This window comes from Neovison vison, chromosome 11, assembly GCF_020171115.1.
Source record: "Neovison vison isolate M4711 chromosome 11, ASM_NN_V1, whole genome shotgun sequence".
In the NCBI taxonomy this organism is placed as follows: domain Eukaryota; kingdom Metazoa; phylum Chordata; class Mammalia; order Carnivora; family Mustelidae; genus Neogale; species Neogale vison.
This window is the reverse complement of record NC_058101.1, coordinates 152,316,962-152,336,566: the sequence shown is the minus strand read 5'-3', so window position 1 is coordinate 152,336,566 and position 19,605 is coordinate 152,316,962. Positions and strand designations below refer to the sequence as shown.

Genomic DNA, 19,605 nt, shown 5'->3' with positions numbered 1-19,605 from the left:
TTCACATCTCTGGGTGATTTTCAGCACCCCATCTATAAAATGAGGGCACTAGATTAAATTATCTCTAATGTTTTTTCTGGTTCCAAGTGGTCTGAGTCTCTTCCAGAACAGAATCCTCCATTTATTTGTTTGGTCTGGAACTGGCAGGGTAGGGTATGGTGGCCAAACCATAGATGGAACATAACTCCTGAGATGATTTCGCATCTAATTTGCATGCATGGGCAGTCTCTGCCTTGCATGGCTTCAACACACACAAATTCCAGTTACCACAATTTAGTAAATAATGTTGATGCCACTGCTGTTCATGAGATTCTACATATGGAGCCAGAGAAACTTAGTGAGGGTGAACTTACTGATGTAAGTTATGAAAGTGTGACAAGAAGGATGAAGATGTCCCAAAGGGAGTGACACCAGAGAACACTTCCCATTGAAGGAGCCGTTGGAAGTATTTTGTAGCATCTGGACACAGAGGTTAAAATGGTAGATGCTTAGAAAGGAGTATCACAGTTTGCCAAGGAACAGAAAACATGCTCACTCCATATTGTAAGTTATATACCTATACAGAGAAGAAGAAGGCAAGCAGTGTTCAAACTACTCTTGATAAGTTTTTCACAAAGAAAATTTTTAAAATTTCAATGTATCTAATATTCTAAATTATAGTAAACTAAATAGTTTTACTGTTTTTTCATTTCCTTATATATTGTAGCAGTAAGAGAATTCTTAATGTTTTTACAGACATTTAAGAAAGTCACAGAATAGGAGCACCTGGGTGGCTCAGTTGATTAAGCCTCTGCATTTGGCTCAGGTCATGATCTCAGGGTCCGGGGAACCTGCATCAGGTTCTCTGCTAAGCAGGGAGCCTGCTTCCACCTCTCCCTCTACCTGTCTCTCTGCCTACTTGTGATCTTTCTCTCTCTGTCAATAAATAAATAAAATCTTTTTTTTTTTAAAAAAGGTCATATAATTGTGGTTTTCCCCATTGATTATTAAGATCTCCTTGCAAAAAGTTATTTTTACAACTCTGTGTTCTCAGGTAAAGCAAGGATCGCTTGTGATTCTGAGATGGTCTTGGAGACTTCTACCCAGTAACAGCCAAGCTTCTAGTGGGGAAGCTTCTAGAGGGAAGAATTGCTTCCCCCACCTTAAAAACATGATGCTAGTTATACGCTTTGTTTTCTGAAGAGTTTTATAAACACTTATTAGAAAAAAAGGGGGGATCCGTGCCCAAATCCCAACATGTAGAGATGGCCTCGGTTAGTATTTAATAGTTTTATCACTATTCTCTAGATCTATTCCTATATGTATGTCTTTGGATTTAGAGTGCTACATATTTTTACATTACAGAAATGGTATCATAGTATGATTGATTCTCAGCATGCCTTGGAATTATCCACCAAATCTTTCAGGAGTTTTTTTTGCTCATGCAGTTCTGGACCTACTCTTCACAAGTCAGCTATTAAGGGCCTGGAAAACAAGGCTGATTCTGAAGGATTGAAGGGGGCAGATTTTACATAGACATACTCAGTAAGGATTCATACCTTGATAAGTGATTCAGCAGCAGCTTGAAAAGACATGTTGCTCATATCATTGAAAGTAAACCATCTGTTGGTATCTTGCCTAGTATTCAGTCGCTGACTGAGGGGTTCAGAATGGCCGAGGCACCAGCCAGACAGTGTTTCTGGAGCTGCAGGTTAGGTTTCAAGGAGCCCAAGATGAGTAAGATAGTTAGGGCACATTAGGAGTTCTTGGGTCGGCAGCTGTTGGACCCCTATGGTTTAGGGCTTGAATTCATAAAAGATGGGCAGGTGCCTTTCTGCCTTTTCCACCTCAATTCTAGAACAGTTGTCTTCGGAGTCTTGGTTCTGTTAAGCCAGAATGACTTATTAAGGAATTTTGATTATTTAGATATGTGAGGAGTAACAAGTATTTTTCTTCTTAGTGCCCCTAATACTCACTTACCTTTTCCTTCAGAAATTATCTGAGGATGCTGATAAGTCAGAAGAACCTCATAGGCTTTACTAATATGCTGCTTTTCCTTCTTGTAGGCTCGGAAAAGCTTGCCTGTGAAATACGTCACTAGTGGACAATTCCTGTCTCTCTTCATCTTCCTTTCTCTCCTCCCTCATTTTCATATCCCCTTCCTTCTCTGTCTCTTTCGCTTTCTCCTTTAGGATTTAGTGGATGAAAGGGAGATTCTTAAAAAAGCTACAAATAGTTGATATATAAAGGAAGCAAGGTACTGTAATTCATAGAATAGTTAACTAATCATCTCCAGTGAAATTAAATTTAAATGGATGAAGAAAGATTAAAAAGCCATTTCTAGCCTTTGGCTGTTTCTGAGATTTTAAAATCTAGTATTTTATATTTGTTAAAGTTTTCCTGAAAACTAGTATACTTTAAGAATCATTATATTCAGGGGTGCCTAGGCAGCGCGGTTGGTTGGGCATCCAGCTATTGGTTTCAGCTCAGGTCATGATCTTGGGAACATGGATTCAAGCCCTGTGGCCTCTGTTGGGCTCCATGCTTGAGGCAGAGTCTGCTTGAGACCTTTTCTCTCCCTCTGCCCGCCCCCCCGCCCACCGCCCCCTGCATGCACTCTCTTTCTCTAAAATAGACAGTCTTTAAAAAAAAAAAAAAAAAAGGCATGTATCACATTGAGACGGAAAAGCTACCACTGATTAACTTTATCTTATTTTGATTACCTTGTACTTTCATAGCACTTACTTATTAGATAAACCTCTGCACCAACCTATGATGTTTATTTTTTTCCTCATGAGTATTTTTATTGCATTGCTTAGAGCAAAATAGGAGGAATTTATCAAAAAGCTTATTGTCCAACTTGTTTAAACATCAAACAGTAAGGCTTTGGCAGATTGAGCTTTTAGGGCTCAATGTTTTAGATTCCAGCCAATCATCATCCAAATCAGAATAGATTATAACCTCAAATGATAGATTTAAGTTGTCTCTGAGATTGTAAGCACCAGAATTGGGACTTTGTCTTTCTTTTATCTCTAGCCATTCAGTGCCCATCTTTTAATACATGTTCAGTGTAATATTTGTCGAAAAAGTGAGGTTTTCCTTCTAGAATTTGGATTAGACCTTTATATGCTTGTGTTTATATCTTATCTCCAGTAATTTTTAATTCAGTCTATGACCAGATACTTAGTGTTTGCCATGTATCATATGCTGTGCTCTTTGTTGGCAAAGATGCAGGACTCCTGTAATGGTTGTTGTCTAAATAAAGGGAAAAAACCATTTGTGCCACAGGTAGTAAAATGTGGTACCCACTCTGAATATAATCAGGGTTCAGAGAAGGGAGAAGTAGGTGTCACTTAATGGTGAAACTTTCAAGTAGAAGATGAAGCTAGACCTGGGTATTTAAGACACTCTCATTTAGATGAAGGAAAGAAGAAGCATTTCAGGCAAAGAGAACAAGAGCAAGGGCACAGATGGGGGCCTGAACCTGTGTACAGCTGGAGATACGCTCAAACTCCAACCTGGAATATATAGCTCAGGGCTTACCTCCACTTCTACCAAAGTCACTGTTAGGACTCTTTCTAGAATTTCTGACAGGAGGAGAAAAGAGATTATACATGGAAATGGCCTAAGCCAAGTGTTCTGGGGGATTTTTCCTTCTTTTTTTAGGTGGTCTTGGGCCCTTTTTCTCTGTAGACTTTGTTTTAAGATTTTATTATTTTTAAGTAGTCTTTACACCCAATATGGGCTTGAACTCAAAACCCTTAGATACAGAGTCACGTGCTCCTCCAGCGAGTCCGCCAGATACTTTTTCCCTCCTTTTGGAACTTCTCTCCACCATGGGATTGGTTTTGTAAAGACAGGGTGGGAAGAACCAAAGTGCTGTAATGGAGACAGGCATGAGATAGATTCCTCAGGCCTGCTACTGAACATCATAAAGCGTTACTTACAGTTTCTACACAGTTAAGTCTTGTTCTCCAGATTAGAAAAGTCTGGGGATTGGCTGGGAAGCCTCACCCAGTAGTGGGAAGTAAAGGTTTATGTGGCATGTCCTCTGTATTATGTATACTCCTTGGGGATTGGATAGGATACCATAGGACAGCTCCATCCCAGCTCCATGTTGCCTTAGAAACACCACTGCAGTATAGTTGAGTGAAGAAACCCCCAGAAGAGGGGAAATGAAAATACTAGTGGAGAGGGGCCCTTTTTATGAGATTGAGGTCCCAGAAGAGATGGGAAGCACTGGGACCCACAACATAATTAGAAGAGTTACCAGCAAAGGAGGGAGAGAATCGTCTTCCTTTGAGTCTGAAGGAAGTGATTGTTCATTTATTTTTCTTTTGAATTTATCTAATGCCTAATTGTGCCACATCTGTGTTAAGTGATTGGATTACAGTGGGGAGTGGGTCAAACTGTTCTCTGCTTTTTTCCAAGCTAGCGGCGTAGGTAGATACTGAGCCCCAACAGTCAGTGCTAAGTAAGGAATTGAAATAGGAGAGTAATGGGGTGGTTAATTCTGATGATCAGTTCGGGATTTATCTCTCTGAGAATGTGCCCTTTAAAGGTGAGATAGAAATGATAAGAAACTACCAATATCAAGGTCAGGGGGAAACATTTCGGACCAAGGAAACTGCCTGTGTGCTCAAAGCACTGATAAAAGGCTACTGTGGCCTTGTCTTGCTCCAAGAGAAGGGGGAGTGGCAGGAGCTAGAATAGGAGAGATGGGCAGGGCCACGTCTCTGGGTGTTTTCTTTTTTTTTTTCCCCGAAAAGATTTTATTTGAGAGAGAGAGAGAGCGAGCGAGCGAGCATAAGAGGGGAGAAGGTCAGAGGGAGAAGCAGACTTTCCGTGGAGATGGGAGCCTGATACAGGACTCGATCCGGGGTCTCTGGGACCATGACCTGAGCCCAAGATAGTCGCCCAACCAACAGAACCACCCAGGAGTACCTCTGAGTGTTTTTTGTAAGCCTGGATAAGAATTTGGAATTCATGGAAACCATTAGAGGGCTTTAAATAGGGAGATCACATGATCTGCCTATGTGCTGGTAGTGGATGGGGTTGGGGGGCGGTTAGGTTAAAAGTGGAGGAAATAGCAGGAGGTGTATCCCTGCAGTAGAGCAGGGTGTGATAGATGGGGGGAAATAAGCCAATTACGGATATGTTTTGGAGGGACAGTCTATAGGGATGTTCAGACTGACTTGGGCCCAGGGGTAGGCTGGTAAGGGAAGGAAAGGACTCCATAGCATCTAAGCTTTTTATCGGACTAACTGGGTGGTGGCAGTAACCACTGTCCTGGAAGGGACTAGATTCATTGGGTGGGGTTGGGGAACAAAAGTTCTGCTTTGGGCTTTTCACTTTGAAATGTCTCTAGACACTCAGATGTCATTTAGAATGACATTTAGATGCTTTGAAATGGCTTTAAGCAGGGCAGCTGGGTGACTCAGTCAATTAAAAGTGTGACCCTTGGTTTCGGCTCAGATCATGATCTCAGAGTCCTGAGATGGAGCCGGTTATCAGGCTCTGGGCTCAGGGGAGAATCTGCCTGAAATTCCTTTCCCCTCTGCCCCCCCCCCCCCACTCCTCCCTCAGCTTGGGAGTGCGTGCACTGGCTTACATACATACATACATAGATAAGTAAGTAAATACATGCACACATACATACACAAATAAAAGTAAAACCTTAAAAAAATGTCTTTAAGCATCCAAGTAGGCAAGAAATAGTGGTTAGTAAGACTAGAATAGTGGTAATAGAGGCAGGAAAATAATGGAACTGAAGTCTAGCTTCTGGCTGGTGATTTAATTTATATAAAGACTGTAGCCTTCAAGAGGGGTCTGAGGGCCCAGAGGGGGTCGTGCAGGGCCAGCCAAGAAGGTCCTTGCCTTCACACAGGACAGAAATCAAATGGAAGCCTAGAGGAAGAGAGCAGAGTTTACCGAAGACCTAAAGAGAGTGCAGATACAGACGAAGCACCTGTGAAACTTAGAACGCAAAGGAGAATGTCCTCTTTGCTTGGGGCCTGGGGTTTTTATTGAGGATTGTGTCTTATCAGGCATCCAGTAACAGAGAGGAGTGTTTAGGTGTCCTCCGGAAGCCACTTATGCCCTGGAGCCAGAGATCTTGGTGAGTCAGTGGTCTTGGTCACTCCTTAGATGGTATTTATTGTGCTGGTAGACTCCAAAGAAGTCATTAACTCCTTGACCTTTACAAGGAGAACATACATTATTTGTTCTGTAGGTATGTGGGGGGAGGTATGGGGGGGTTGTAAGCCCTTGCAAGAGTAGAGGCAGGAAAGGAGCAAAAATAACAGTTTTTCAGTGGGGTACTTTTAGTTTCCCTGTTTCAACAGTATTTAATACCCATGCAACTGGATGAAGTCATCATGATCAGAGGTTAGCCTTCCACCGACCAGATCTAATTCCCTGCCTGCTTCTCTGTGGCCTGGGAGCTAAGAATGGTTTTTACATTTTTTAAATGGTTAAAAAAATTAGAAGAATCGTAGTATTTCAGACATGTGAAAATTATAGCCAGTTCAGATTTCAGTGTTCATAAATAAAGTTTTACTGGAAAGTAGCCGTACTTGTTATTTGTGTGTTGTCTGACCATCTTCACACTACTAGGCAGAGTTGAGTGGTTGCATATGGCTTGCAAAGCCTAGCATATTTTGTGTCTGACTGCAGATCTAGGTGTATGAAAGGAGAAGGTGGCTTAGGGACACATCCCAGTGTTATCAGTGTTTCAGTATGTACAGTCCTTAAGTGTTGAAGTGCATAAGAGGGAGCTTGATTTTTATATCCGTTTCTCAGTTGCCAGCCAAAACAGCAAGGCTGGTGACTGGGCTTCAAGAATTGAGTAATTGTGGCTCTACAGTAGGAACAACACAGCCATCATATCTTCTTTGAGGATTAGGGAGACCATGGGATTCATAAAGTAATTTTAATCTTTTCAAACTCCTTAGATTTGAATAGCTTTTTATCTTTGTAGTTGATCATCTTGATTGAGACCGGGTTAGTGATGTACAACTTAAGTAAGTGGTTTTCAGACCAGCATTTTTGGTGCATTATTGACTCATGCCTCATGCTCTGAGAGTAGTATAAATTTGGGATCAAGATTGCAATGGAAAATATGTAATACAGACATTAGTATGAAACTGTAGTTTTAGTTTTGAAAGGTATAACTCAACTTAGTGCATTATTCCTTACAAGGAAATATACCTTATAGGTTATATTTCAGAGAAAGTCGGAAATTCCCCCTACCCCATTCCATTTGCTTTAAAGAACCTTTTAGCTAATGTAATGGATCAACGTAAGAGGAGAGGATTTCAGTTTTTATACATGTAAGAATACAGTATTAATCAGTGAGTTTGATTCTTTTCTAGGAACACACATTGATAGGCTCAGCAAATTCCCAAGATATCCAGCTATGTGGCATGGGGATTCTTCCTGAACATTGTATTATAGACATCACAGCAGAAGGCCAGGTCATGCTGACTCCTCAGAAGAATACCAGGTAATGTACTTTAATTAGTGTCAATGTCACGATAATTTTTAAGAGGAAGAAAGTACACTAGTTGTGGGTGTTATAAGCATGTTTGGCCTTTGGTTTTAAGTTCACTTAATGAAGCTATCCAGTTAGTTACCAAGACCTTTACATTGAACATTTTCATAGCTCTTAAACCCATCTCTCCTCTCTATACTCACTACTGTGGCCTTGTTTAAATAAGACCCTCATCAAATCTTGATGGAACTATGCCAACACTCTAATCTTTTTCCTGGGTCACTTACCATACAGCCAGATGGCTTTTGACTAATTTTTTTTGAAGATTTTATTTATTTATTTGACACAGAGAGAGAACAAGTAGGGGGAGCAGCAGGAAGGGGAGCGAGGGAGAAGCAGGCTCGTCACTAAGCAGGGAGCCTGATGTGGGGCTCGATCTCATGACTCCAGGATCATGACCCAAGCCAAAGGCGGACACTTAACCAACTGAGCCACCCCAAGCTTTCTACTATTTTTTGTATAAAATCCCTTACATCCCTCTTATTTGTCTCCTATTCCTGTGTCTTTTGTTCTTTTGGGCAACTGACTTGTATTTGACCTTCAAGACTAAGCTCTCCCATTGTCAACTTTGGGGGAATTCCCTGTTTGGTTTACATGAAGGGCCCCTAGTATATATTCCTTGTACACCTTATGCTTCCTCTTATGTTAAGACTTAATATTGTTTCTAAAAAACTTTATTTTTTAAGTAGTCTCCATGTCCAGTGTGGACCCTAATGTGGGGCTTAACTTCATGACCCCGAGATCAAGACCTGAGCTGGAATCAAGAGTCGGATACTTAACCAACTTAGCCACCCGAGCACCCTATCACACTGTGTTCTTGTGGGCTGTTAACCTTTATTATCCCAGTAGACTGTGAGCTCATTGAGGACAGGGGCCTTTCTTTTTTGGTTCTCTCTCCTTAGTATGTAATAGAATATAAGTATGTATTATAAAATATATATTATAATATAGTATATAAGCACGCGATAAGTAATGAATGAAAAGATATAATATTATGTAAATTAAATGTTTCTCACTTTGCTTCCTTGAGCTGTGAAGCTGTTACTGCCCTGTTATATAATGGTCTACAACTGTTAATTGACTTAGAGTGATTCTTCAAATGTTGATTCATTTCATTATATGATACTGAATAATCATTAACATCATTACTAATCTTGGGGTGTCTGAGTGGTACAGTTGGTTGAGCATCCAACTCTTCGTTTCAACTCAGGTCATGGTCTCAGGTCATGATCTCAGGGTTGTGAGACTGAGCCCCAAGTTGGGCCCACACTTAGTGGGCAGTGTGCTGGAGATTCTTTCTTTTCCTTTCCCTCTGCCCTTCCCCCTACTCCTCTACGTGTGCTCTTTCTCTCTCTATTTCTCTTTCTAAAAATAAATAAGTCATGGGGCACCTGGGTGGTTTAGTCGGTTAAGTGTCCAACTGTTGGTTTCGGCTCTGATCATGAGCTCACAGTCGTGGGAGCCCTGTATCGGGTCTGCATGGCGTCTGCTTCAGATTCTCTCTCCCTCCCCCGCTGAGTGCACTTGCTCTCTTTCTCTTTTTCAAATAAATAAAATTCTTAAAAATAAATAAATCTTCAAAAAATATTATTACTAACTTATCCAAAAAGTCTTTAAATATTGGGAAACTATCCAACTCACAGTGAAGGATACAAATGAGGAAGAGGAAAGAACAGCAGGAGCTAGGCCCAGTACTTCCAGCCTGGGCATGCTATTCTCTTATTAAGTAGTCTTACAGAATAACAACCTCAGGCAAGGTTACTCTGAAGCTGTGATAAAATATGACAAAGCAGGCCACATAATAATTTTGTTTCAGCACAGACAAAAACCAAGGTCACTCTGTCACACACCAAATACCAAATACTTTCTCTTGGCTGAGGTGAGTGATTACTTCCTTATCGGTCACAACTTTATTATAATCTTCATTCTAGTCTACCCTCTATAAATAAGATTTTTATAGAATGCCCAATCATAAAAGTACTCTGCCTTCTGAATGCATCCAACATGTATAGAGCACCCTTCTCTCAGACCCTTTGCCAACTCGTCTGGCTAAAGCCCAAATCCTGCAACAGTCCTTCCGAGCACACTGGTACTGAGACATCCCATGCTTCCGGCGACTGTATCTTCTCCCTGTGCATGAATAATCAGCTCAGCTTGTTCAGCTACGGGAATGCTCCTAATGGTTTCTGAGTGGAGGACATTGACACAAGTTTCCAAACTTCCAATTCTCACTTGAAATTCACAGTTGGCATTTCCTTGCTTTGTCCATTTGCAGGAAAATGGCTGCCCTAGATACCACTTTATATATGTCTTTTGCTCAGGACAATCGGCATACTCTGGTGTCAGTGAACACAGTGCTTTTTTATGTACTTCTCGTTTTGTCAACCTGAAATGTTTAAAAAGTTGTGAAGGGTCAGAATTTTTTTTTTTTTTTTTTTAGGGTCAGAATTTTTAAAAAGTAGTAATTTTTATTGCTTCATCAAGGACATCCTCAAAGGAAACCTTTTTCAACAATTCTGAGTGCATGGCATGAGTGGTTCAGTGACTACTAGTCATGTTTGGTGCCATTGCCTTGGTTTGTGCTAAAACAGCAGTTTTACTCATTGCCGGTATAAATGTCAACATGGTAAAAAGGGCAGGTTAGCATTATTATAAAAATAGCTTTGATCTTGGGGACCCCACAGAGACCACACTTTGAAAACTCTTATTATAACCATGCTTTTATTTATTAATTATGGCTTAATGGCTGTAGGTTTTAAAAATTAGCCTCTATATGTTTCTCTTTAATTGAACTCCTCATTATATTTAAGGGATTTGTGTCATAAAAGCTGAAATCTGCTAATTTTAGTAGGTTCCCTCTTGTTAAAATTTTTGAGTTCATGCTTTGAATAATCAATCAGACTATAGGAGGACCAGTTACTTATAGTGTTTAAAAACCTACATGGTAAGTGAAATCCGGATAGCCAGAGTAGGATTTTGTGTATATGCATATATATAAAAAGTAACTAACAATATAAAGCCAGTTAAATGCTTTAGGATAGTACAGAAACTAAGACACAATAGGCTGGAGTGATGAGCAGCTTTTACAGAGGAAGCAGAAACCAGCTGGGCTTTGAAAGCTGCATAGAACTTGGTAGGGGGATGGGGAGGAATGGGAACGCTGTTCTAGGTTGCAGGACTGGTATAAACCTGGTTTTGAAAGAAGAGTCAATTAAATTAATCATGTTTAGTGGACAGAACCTAAACTTTTTTTTTTTTGGCTGGAGTTGAGAATTTGCTTGAGGGGGAAGAGAAAGAGAGAGGTAAACAGGTCTTCGTTTTGTAGGGCCTTAAGGGTCAAGATAAAGAACTTGACCTTTATCCCTTATCTAAGCAAATGAGTCCTTCAGGAGGAAAGAGGCTTGATGAAACTGGTATTCCAGGAATATCAGTCTTACAATGGTATGCGTAAGTTTTGTTTTTTTCCTGCACCTGCAAATTTTTCCCTTTATATCCTTCTATCCACCCCTCTGTTGAACTCCATTGTCAAGGTAAGCAGTCAGTGGGGTGCCTGAGTGGCTCAGTGGGTTAAGTCTCTGCCTTCCGCTCAGGTCATGATCTCGGTGGGTTGGGGGGGAAGGGGTGTGTGTGTGTGTGTGTGTGTGTGTGTCTCTGCTCAGCAGGGAGCCTGCTTGCTCCTCTCTTTCTTTCTGCCTCTCTGCCTACTTGTGATCTCTCTGTCAAATAAATAAATAAAATCTTAAAAAAAAAGATAAGGAGTCAAGTGGACCCTATAAATCTTTTATATATTGATAGGATATGAATGTTTTTCTGTGCTCTAGGAAGTTACAGAAGAATTTAGCACAGGTCTCATTTTTTCTATTTCTAGAGTCTAGTTGGTTGCTTGGCTCTTATTATTCATGTACATTGGACATACTTATTTGAGTTGTAATGTACATTGCTCCCAGCTTTTTCTTATTGACTATAATGGCTCCATATTTGCTCCTTAATATGCTATATAACAAATTCAGAATTGTGAAAAATAGAAGATAGTAATTTATTATACTTAGTACTGTAAGCATTTCTCAGCAGAGAAGTAAATACAAATAGTGAAATTCACTGAGGGCAGGAGAATTGATTATTTTGGGGAATTGATTATTTCTTTTTTCCTAGTAACTAGATCTCTATAGTATTGGGTAATTAAAGGAGAAAATAAGATAATCATTGTTTGCTTGTTTAACCTCTTCTCCCTACAGAACATTTGTAAATGGCTCTTCTGTATCTAGTCCTATACAACTCCACCATGGGGACAGGATTCTCTGGGGAAACAACCACTTCTTCAGGTATGACATTATTCATGGCTCTTAAAGAGAGATTATTGAAGATTATACTCTGAAACAGAAGAATGTATGGTAAGAATGTTAAGGTAAACTTAACTCCATAAAAAGTATACATTGTTTTGTACATATATATTTACTGACTATTAATGGTTGTTCACTATATGCTTTGAACCTGAGAGACATACAAACAATACCGTCAGAGGGACGCCTGGGTGGCTCAGTCTGTTGAGCCACTGCCTTCAGCTCAGGGTTCTGGGATCAAGTCCCAGGGTTCTGGGATCAAGTCCCGCATTGGGCTCCTTCCTTGGCAGGGAGCCTGCTTCTCTCTGCCTCTGCCTGCTTGTGCGCTTGTGCTAGCTTGCTCAATCTCTCTCTCTCTCAGTCTGACAAATAAATAAATAAAAATCTTAAAAAAAAAAATACCCTCAGAAAAAATAAGGAGTTTGCTTACTTATTTTTTTTCCATTTTATTTCCCAGTGCAAGATGATTGTTTTGCCATCTGGTGTAAGAATTCATTAATTTTTTTTTTCTGATGTGCTTATCTTTTTATTTGTTTATGTGTTATTGGAAAAGAGTAGTTTTAGTTCCCGTAGTCATAAAATAAAGTTTGTATTTCATTTAGGAATGTTTTCGACTGCAGGTAATGGCAGACTTGACTACAGTGGCTTAAACAATTTATTTCACTGACCAAGTAAGAAATCCAAAGGTGGATGGTTGTTGGCGTTGGCTAAACCTCTCAAAACTGTCAGAGCAGAAGGCTTGTCACTGTCTCTTTGTCTTAGCATGTCCCTGTGGTCTAAAGACGGCTACACCACTCTAGGTATCAAAGCAGCATCCAGGCACATAAGAAGAAAATGAGGGAGTAGGGTGGTGGTACTTAAGCCCTATCTGCTTGATCAGAGAAAGCAGAAGTCTTCCCAGAGCCCCCAGCAACTTCCATTTTTGTCTTGTTTGGTAGAATTTGCCCCTTAACTACAAGGGAGGCTGAGAAAGTGGCAGTGCTGGAACTGCACACATTGTTTTCCCTAGAAAACTGGTGTTGGGTTGCTAGGGAAGGGCAGGCTGAGGTTGTACAGAATTACAGACCTGGTTTGTTCTCTTCCTGTCACTGGTCACCATGCTTGGGACATCAGACTGACTTTTCTTATAGTTAATGGAGATCCTTTGCTTGTAGGCCAGTCGATACTTTGATTACTGGAAAAAGAATTTTCCACAGAGTATCTGGAAAATATTTTTCATTTTTCTCCTTCCCAGACTAAGTCAGGTGTAAACTACTTGGATTGGTTTTCAAAGCCTTCCAAGTTTGAGATACATTGATCTTTACAGCATTAACTCCCATAACTTCTGCTATGCAAATTTTGTGTGCCTCTATGTTTTTTCATTCATAATTTCTTCAGAGACTGTGAGAGTTTCCATTTCCACATCTCTTCTCATGCTGATCCTACTTTTAAAGCTTGGCTCAAATGACTTCCTACTGTGACATCTTTTCTGTTGTTATTCTAGTGGTCCTCAGCTTCTCTTTAATACCTAGCCTATCACAGTCATGTGGCCCCAAGTCGCATGGTCTGTTGTAACTATTTGTGCTTGAGTGTGTGTTTATTTCTACTACCAGAAGATAAAATTCCTGAGTACAGTAATTGCCTTATACTTAGATGGTACCCCTTGGCATCTAGCAAATGCTAGTGTTTAATGGATGGAATAAATGCGTATCTTTATTTTTAAAATAATATTCTCCCCACCCCACAAGACTGAATTTGCCTAAAAAGAAAAAGAAAGCAGATAGAGAGGATGAGGAACACGACACGTCCATGAAGAATGATACCAGTTCTGAGCAGCTGGATATAGACGGAGACTCCTCCAGTGAGGTGTCCAGTGAAATCAACTTCAATTATGAATATGCGCAAATGGAGGTTACCATGAAGGCTCTGGGGAATAATGGTAAGCAGATCTGCTGGGCATTTTAGAATCTTTCTAAAGTCGATGAAAAGTTAAAAATGTTTGTGACTGAGGCCTTTTAAATGTTAACAAAAAAGGAAATCTTTATGTTATTCTCTATATTCTTTTAATTTATTACATTTATAAAAGCCTTTCATTCTTTCAGCCTTGAGTACAAATTGCTGCACACTTTGTTCTCACTGATAGAATTTCTCAGGTTTGAAATTTGACTGCCACCGTCACTCTCAGCTTACATGTAGAACATACAGTAGACCTGCTTTTCCTGTGTGGAAGACAGTTCGGCATGTATCTGACAGAAGAGATGATATGATGAGTAGCAGGGACTAAGGACAACCAAGTTTAGTCTACACTATCTTCAAGAATCTTCATTTAGGGGTGCCTGGGTGGCTCAGTGGGTTAAGCCTCTGCCTTCAGCCTAGGTCATGATCTCAGGGTCCTGGGATTGAGCCCCACAGAGGCTCTCTGCTTAGCAAGGGGCCTGCTTCTTCCTCTCTCTCTGCCTGCCTCTCTGCCTCCTTGTGATCTCTCTCTCTCTCTCTCTCTGTCAAATAAATAAACAAAATCTTTAAAAAAAAGAAATATTCATTTACTAGTTAGGATGACAAACAGCATAGCAATATAGAACCACATGGGAAATCTATTGTGTTGTACTGTGACCTTTCTTTGATTATTTACCTTTTTTAAAAAAAAACCTTGTTTAGATCCAATGCAGTCCATATTGAACAGCCTAGAACAACAGCATGAAGAAGAAAAACGATCTGCATTGGAGCGCCAGAGGCTTATGTATGAACATGAATTGGAGCAGCTACGAAGAAGGCTGTCTCCTGAGAAACAGAACTGTCGTAGTGGGGACCGGTTTTCTTTCCATTCACCCAGTGCTCAGCAGCGATTGAGACAGTGGGCTGAAGAGAGGTAGGCTCATGGGGCCTTTAGTACGTGTGCATAGCATAGGCTCAACCCTTTAACTCACCTACATAAGATGGTGTGGAGACATCTAGACATTATTTGATAAAGAATTACAGAATTATATTAAGAGAGACTCTTACAGCTTCAGAACCATTTGTATGGTCTTTTTTTTTCATTTTTGAGAAAAAACAGGAATCATCCATTTATATTGATTTATTTAAAGTTGTCCATGTTAGGTGCTGTCCCATTTTAGTTTGTATGGCTTTTGGATTTGAATAAATAAGTATTTGTACTTAGAAGTTATACTTTATCATTGTATCATACTTTAGGTTGTGAAGCTTGGGTAGATCTTTTTAAATAAAAGGAAAAAAAAAGAGAGGTGGTTATCTGGACTGATTAGCTCAGGTGGGTAAAGCATGGTGCTAATGAGATGCAGATTGCAAGCTTGAACTCTATACGGGCTAATTAGCGTTGCACTAAAATGTCTCATCCATGGTTACAGACTGTACTTAACTAACCTCTTGCTATTCCAAGTTTGGTCTGCAGACAGGCAGCATCCCTGTCAGGTGGAGACTGATAGAAGTGTGGCCTGTCAGGCCCCACCCCAGACCTACTGAGTCAAGCTATTTCAGTTTTCAAGATCCTTGGGTGATCTGTATACACAGTCAAGTTTTCGAAGCACTGTCCTAATCAGCGGCCAGCTTGTTACATGAGTGTGTGCCAGTACTTACAGCGTAGCCCAGATACAAGTGCGTGCATGGGTCGGTGTCAGTCATACATTTCCTGTGTGCACAAGGCACTTGTAAAGCTTGGTTCGCAGTTTGGCATTAACATATTGTGTCCTACATGATATTCCCATGTGCTGCTTGATGGTTATCTCCTCCCTCCACCGCCCTTTTTTTTTTTTTTTTTTTTTAAGAGAAGCAACACTGAATAACAGCCTGATGAGGCTGAGGGAACAAATTGTGAAAGCCAATCTGTTGGTGAGAGAAGCTAGTTACATTGCAGAGGAGTTGGATAAAAGAACAGAGTATAAAGTGACCCTGCAGATTCCAGCCTCCAGCCTGGATGCCAACAGGAAGGTGAGGTTGCCGGTAATGGAAGAGACAGACACAACCACTGCAGAAAACTGCTGTTTCACCAGTGTTAAATACCAGTGGGTGTGTCCTCATCCCCACCTACCCTTTCTGCAGTCTTCATCCTTTTGTACTTGTTCTCCTCTCTCAGGTAGAATTCACTTGCTTTTAATTCTTTGCCTTTGTGCAGAGTGTCCTTTGTCCACTAGAATATCCTCTCCACCTCCTCCTACCACACCCCACCGATTTATTCCATTCAGCTCCCTTTCATCAGTCTGTTTCTGTGATTTCTGGGAAGTCTTTCCTGATGAGTCTTCAGAAAGTGGGTTTTCCCCTTCATTCCTGTGCCATCCTACAACCCTCCTCCTTTAAGTTCCGTGTTTAGTTGATATTTACATGTCATTTTCAGTTGCTAATAGATTGTTTTGCAAAACTGTTTAGTAGTTGTTTCTTGTGTGTATTCATGATCACAAATCTTTTTTTTTTCTCTTGGTATAGTGTAATCACTTAATAAAATGTAGGGGGAAAGCCCCATCAAAATTGTCTATCCTTGCCATCCAGTTGTTTTTGTTATTTAGGCCCTTTTCTAATTCTCAATCATATTCATACATAACTTTGATGGTATATAGAGTTTTATATTCAGATAAATATTTTGAGGGATAAGTAAAAATATTTTAAGCAAATAAATTTTATATTCAGATAAATATTTTGTTTCTCCCACAGTATTTGATACAGCAAAGCTTTAATGAATGTTTGGGTTTTCTATTCTGATTTGGTAGCAAGGACCACTTTCTTTTTCTTTTGGCATCATAGCCTCAGGGTCAGTGTTTTCATAGAGTAGATATTTGGCAAATAGGTTGCTTAATGTTTTGAGTAATACAGTTATCGTAAACGTGATGCACTCATTGCTTTATGGAAACTTGCCTTTTGATACATATTCTGTGTGTGATTTGAACTTAGAACTTTATGTTGCTTATTGGTATTTGTAGGGCAAACCATGGGTACACTGGGAATCAGACAAAAAGCGGTAGGGGAAAGCCAATCATAGGCAGAAGGTATATGGCTTAGTTTTCTAGACGACTGAGCAGAGCAAGGTCTCTTCCATTCTGTAGTGTCTGAGTTGGAAAAACGGAAACATAACCATTTTATCCCCTTGAAGCATGACTGTCTGTAGCCCTTTTCTGCGTATCCTGGCTCAGGCTTTGTTGGAAAGCGCAACCTTGCTTGCTTCTGGGCAGCCAAATCAGTACCCAGAAGTGACACAAGTCATTTTGGGCTTCTGTCTCTCCTACACACCTGACAGTGTGTTCACGGGACTATTTGCATGGCTGTTAGAGATGATGCCTATCGCTGGAATCAATGCAGCCATTGTAAACATGTTAACGGCTACTAATCTATGCTATTATTGATTTAATAGATTAGTATTTTCCGATTTCACCCAGAGAGAGGAGCTGGACAAGGAAGTATTTCTTAAGGAGAGAGTCCTTTTTAACTCAGGCTGGATCTTTCTCATTTATCCAAGATGACCTTTTGTTTTTGGTACCGGAAGGGTTCATTTCAGTTCATGTCTTGCCCCTGCTGTGAACTCTGTTCTTTGTTCTGGTCTAACTCCTGGCTTTGTGCTCCTCTCTCTCTCTCGTGATTTTGGTAAGAGACAGAAATTTCTTTTTTTTCTTTTTTCCAGTTCTTGTTATAGTTGCTGGAGGGCCAAGTCTTGATGCTGCAGGATATCGCTGGCTGCCGTTTCCTCCCTGTTCTAGTATTCTCCACCTGCAGTACCACTTCGTGTGGATCCCTGATGAGCTTTTTTGTATTTATTCCCTAGCAGGCTGGGTAGAAGGTAGAAGGGTCTTTAGAGTAGAGAGAATGGCAATTTTTGAGCTTCAGATTTCAGAATCTTTGTTTCATTATGTGCATTCTCTTTCTTTGAAATGATTACAGGCAAGATGGTAAAGCAGTGTTGGTGTATTTAACAGTTCCCTGAAGTTCTGAGTAGACTGGTTCAAACAGTTGATAATTATCCAATAAATCTAAACTGATTAGATAACTGATAGATACGTCTCTACACATGGGGTATTTTTACTTTCTTCTTGTGGTTTTAAAAGTTTAAAAACTGTTTCCATATTAAAAACACATTGCTTTGGGGTGCCTGGATGGCACAGTTGGTTGGGCATCCAACTCTTGGTTTCAGCTCAGGTCATGATCTCAGGATCTTGAGTTCAAGCCTCATGTCAGGCCCTGAGCTCAGTGTGGAGTCTGCTTGAGATTTTCTCTGTCCCTCTTCCTCTGACCCTCCCACTTGTGTTCTCTCTCTCTGTCTTTAAAATAAATAAAATCTTAAAAAAAAAACCCAAAAAGCAAAAAACCCACCTTGCTTTTACAAGCTGGAAAAACTTCATTAAATTCTAGGGTTTTTCCTGGGGAAATTCACATAACATAAAATTAACCATTTTGAAGTGAATAGTTCAGGGGTACCTGGGTGGTTCAGTTGGTTAAGAGTCCAACTCTTGATTTTGGTCATTGTGAGATTGAGCCCCGCTCTGTGCTGGGCACTGAGAATGGAGCCTGCTTAAGATTCTCTCTCTCTGTCTGTCCCTCCCTCCTCCTCTTTTTAAAAAAAAAAAAGAAAGAAAAAGCGAACCATTCGGTGGCATTTTGTCCATTCAGTGTTGTGTGACCAGCATCTTTAGTTCATACTGTTTTTATTTATTGGAGAGAGCAAGACAGAGATAGTGAGAGAGGACAGGAACAGTGAGAATCAGGCTACCCCACTGAGAAGGGAGCCCGATGCAGGACTCGATCCCAGGACTATGGGATCATGACTTGAGGCAAAGGCAGCTGCTTAACCAACTGAGACACCCAGGCAACCCATACTGTTTTTTTTTAAATTTTGTATCTAAAGTATGTGTATTTACAGATTGATATAATTTGTTGCCTCCATTTACCATTTACAGTTTGCTCTTTTAAACATTTTCTGTTTTGTACCATATTAAGATACTACCCATTAAAAAATTTTTTAAAATTCAAACTATTAAAGGGTAAAAGATCATTTCCTAGCTGTCCATCCCAGGAGACTTTCCCTTGTCATTCAATGCTTATGACTCTTTTTCCACCCATAGACTGTCTGGTCAGATGATGGCTTGAATAAAACCTTTTTGATTTCCCATTAAACATGATTTAATCTTTTGGGTTTTAAATTTAAATTTATATCCCATTTACTATAGGAATAACCTATATAAATAATTTACTATATAAATTTACTTTTTAAATTACATCTAACTTATATACTTAAATTTAAATTTTGATCACAGCTGAATATAATGGCATTTTATTAAGCTTAAAAGGTTCCTGAGAAGTTTTGCAGTGAACTGAATAGAGAAGGATAGCAATTCCGTTTTGGTTGATGACATTTGGCTGGTGGGTATAGAATGTTCAGGGTTGGCTTCCAGGTGGATATCTTTGTGTTTCACATGGTCACTCTTACTGTTTTACAGCGAGGCTCTCTTCTTAGTGAACCTGCAATCCAGGTGAGAAGAAAAGGAAAAGGAAAACAGATTTGGTCTTTAGAAAAACTGGACAACAGGTTGCTGGATATGAGAGACCTTTATCAGGAGTGGAAGGAGTGCGAAGAAGATACCCCGGTAAGTTATCTGAGAAAAATGACCAAACTGGTCATCATAGAAGAAACCAAGCAGGAAGGAGCTTACCCATTTTTAGGGAAGAATTGTTCATTCTGCTAAAATAGTAATCCCATTTCCAGAATAATTTTAATCCTCTAAATTGGCTAATCAAGAATCTTAATAACCTATTTTTCTG

At 40.0% G+C, this 19,605-nt stretch overlaps 1 protein-coding gene across 1 annotated transcript in view; it reads left to right on the top strand.

Moving 5' to 3' along the window:
• The window catches only part of KIF13B (kinesin family member 13B), a 199,515-nt gene that overhangs the window by 100,219 nt on the left and 79,691 nt on the right, over positions 1–19,605 (top strand). The window contains exons 14-19 of the mRNA XM_044225037.1: positions 7,353–7,483; positions 11,767–11,853; positions 13,599–13,789; positions 14,509–14,719; positions 15,633–15,795; positions 19,284–19,430. Coding sequence (XP_044080972.1) covers positions 7,353–7,483; positions 11,767–11,853; positions 13,599–13,789; positions 14,509–14,719; positions 15,633–15,795; positions 19,284–19,430 — 930 coding nt within the window. The remainder of the gene's footprint in view (positions 1–7,352; positions 7,484–11,766; positions 11,854–13,598; positions 13,790–14,508; positions 14,720–15,632; positions 15,796–19,283; positions 19,431–19,605) is intronic.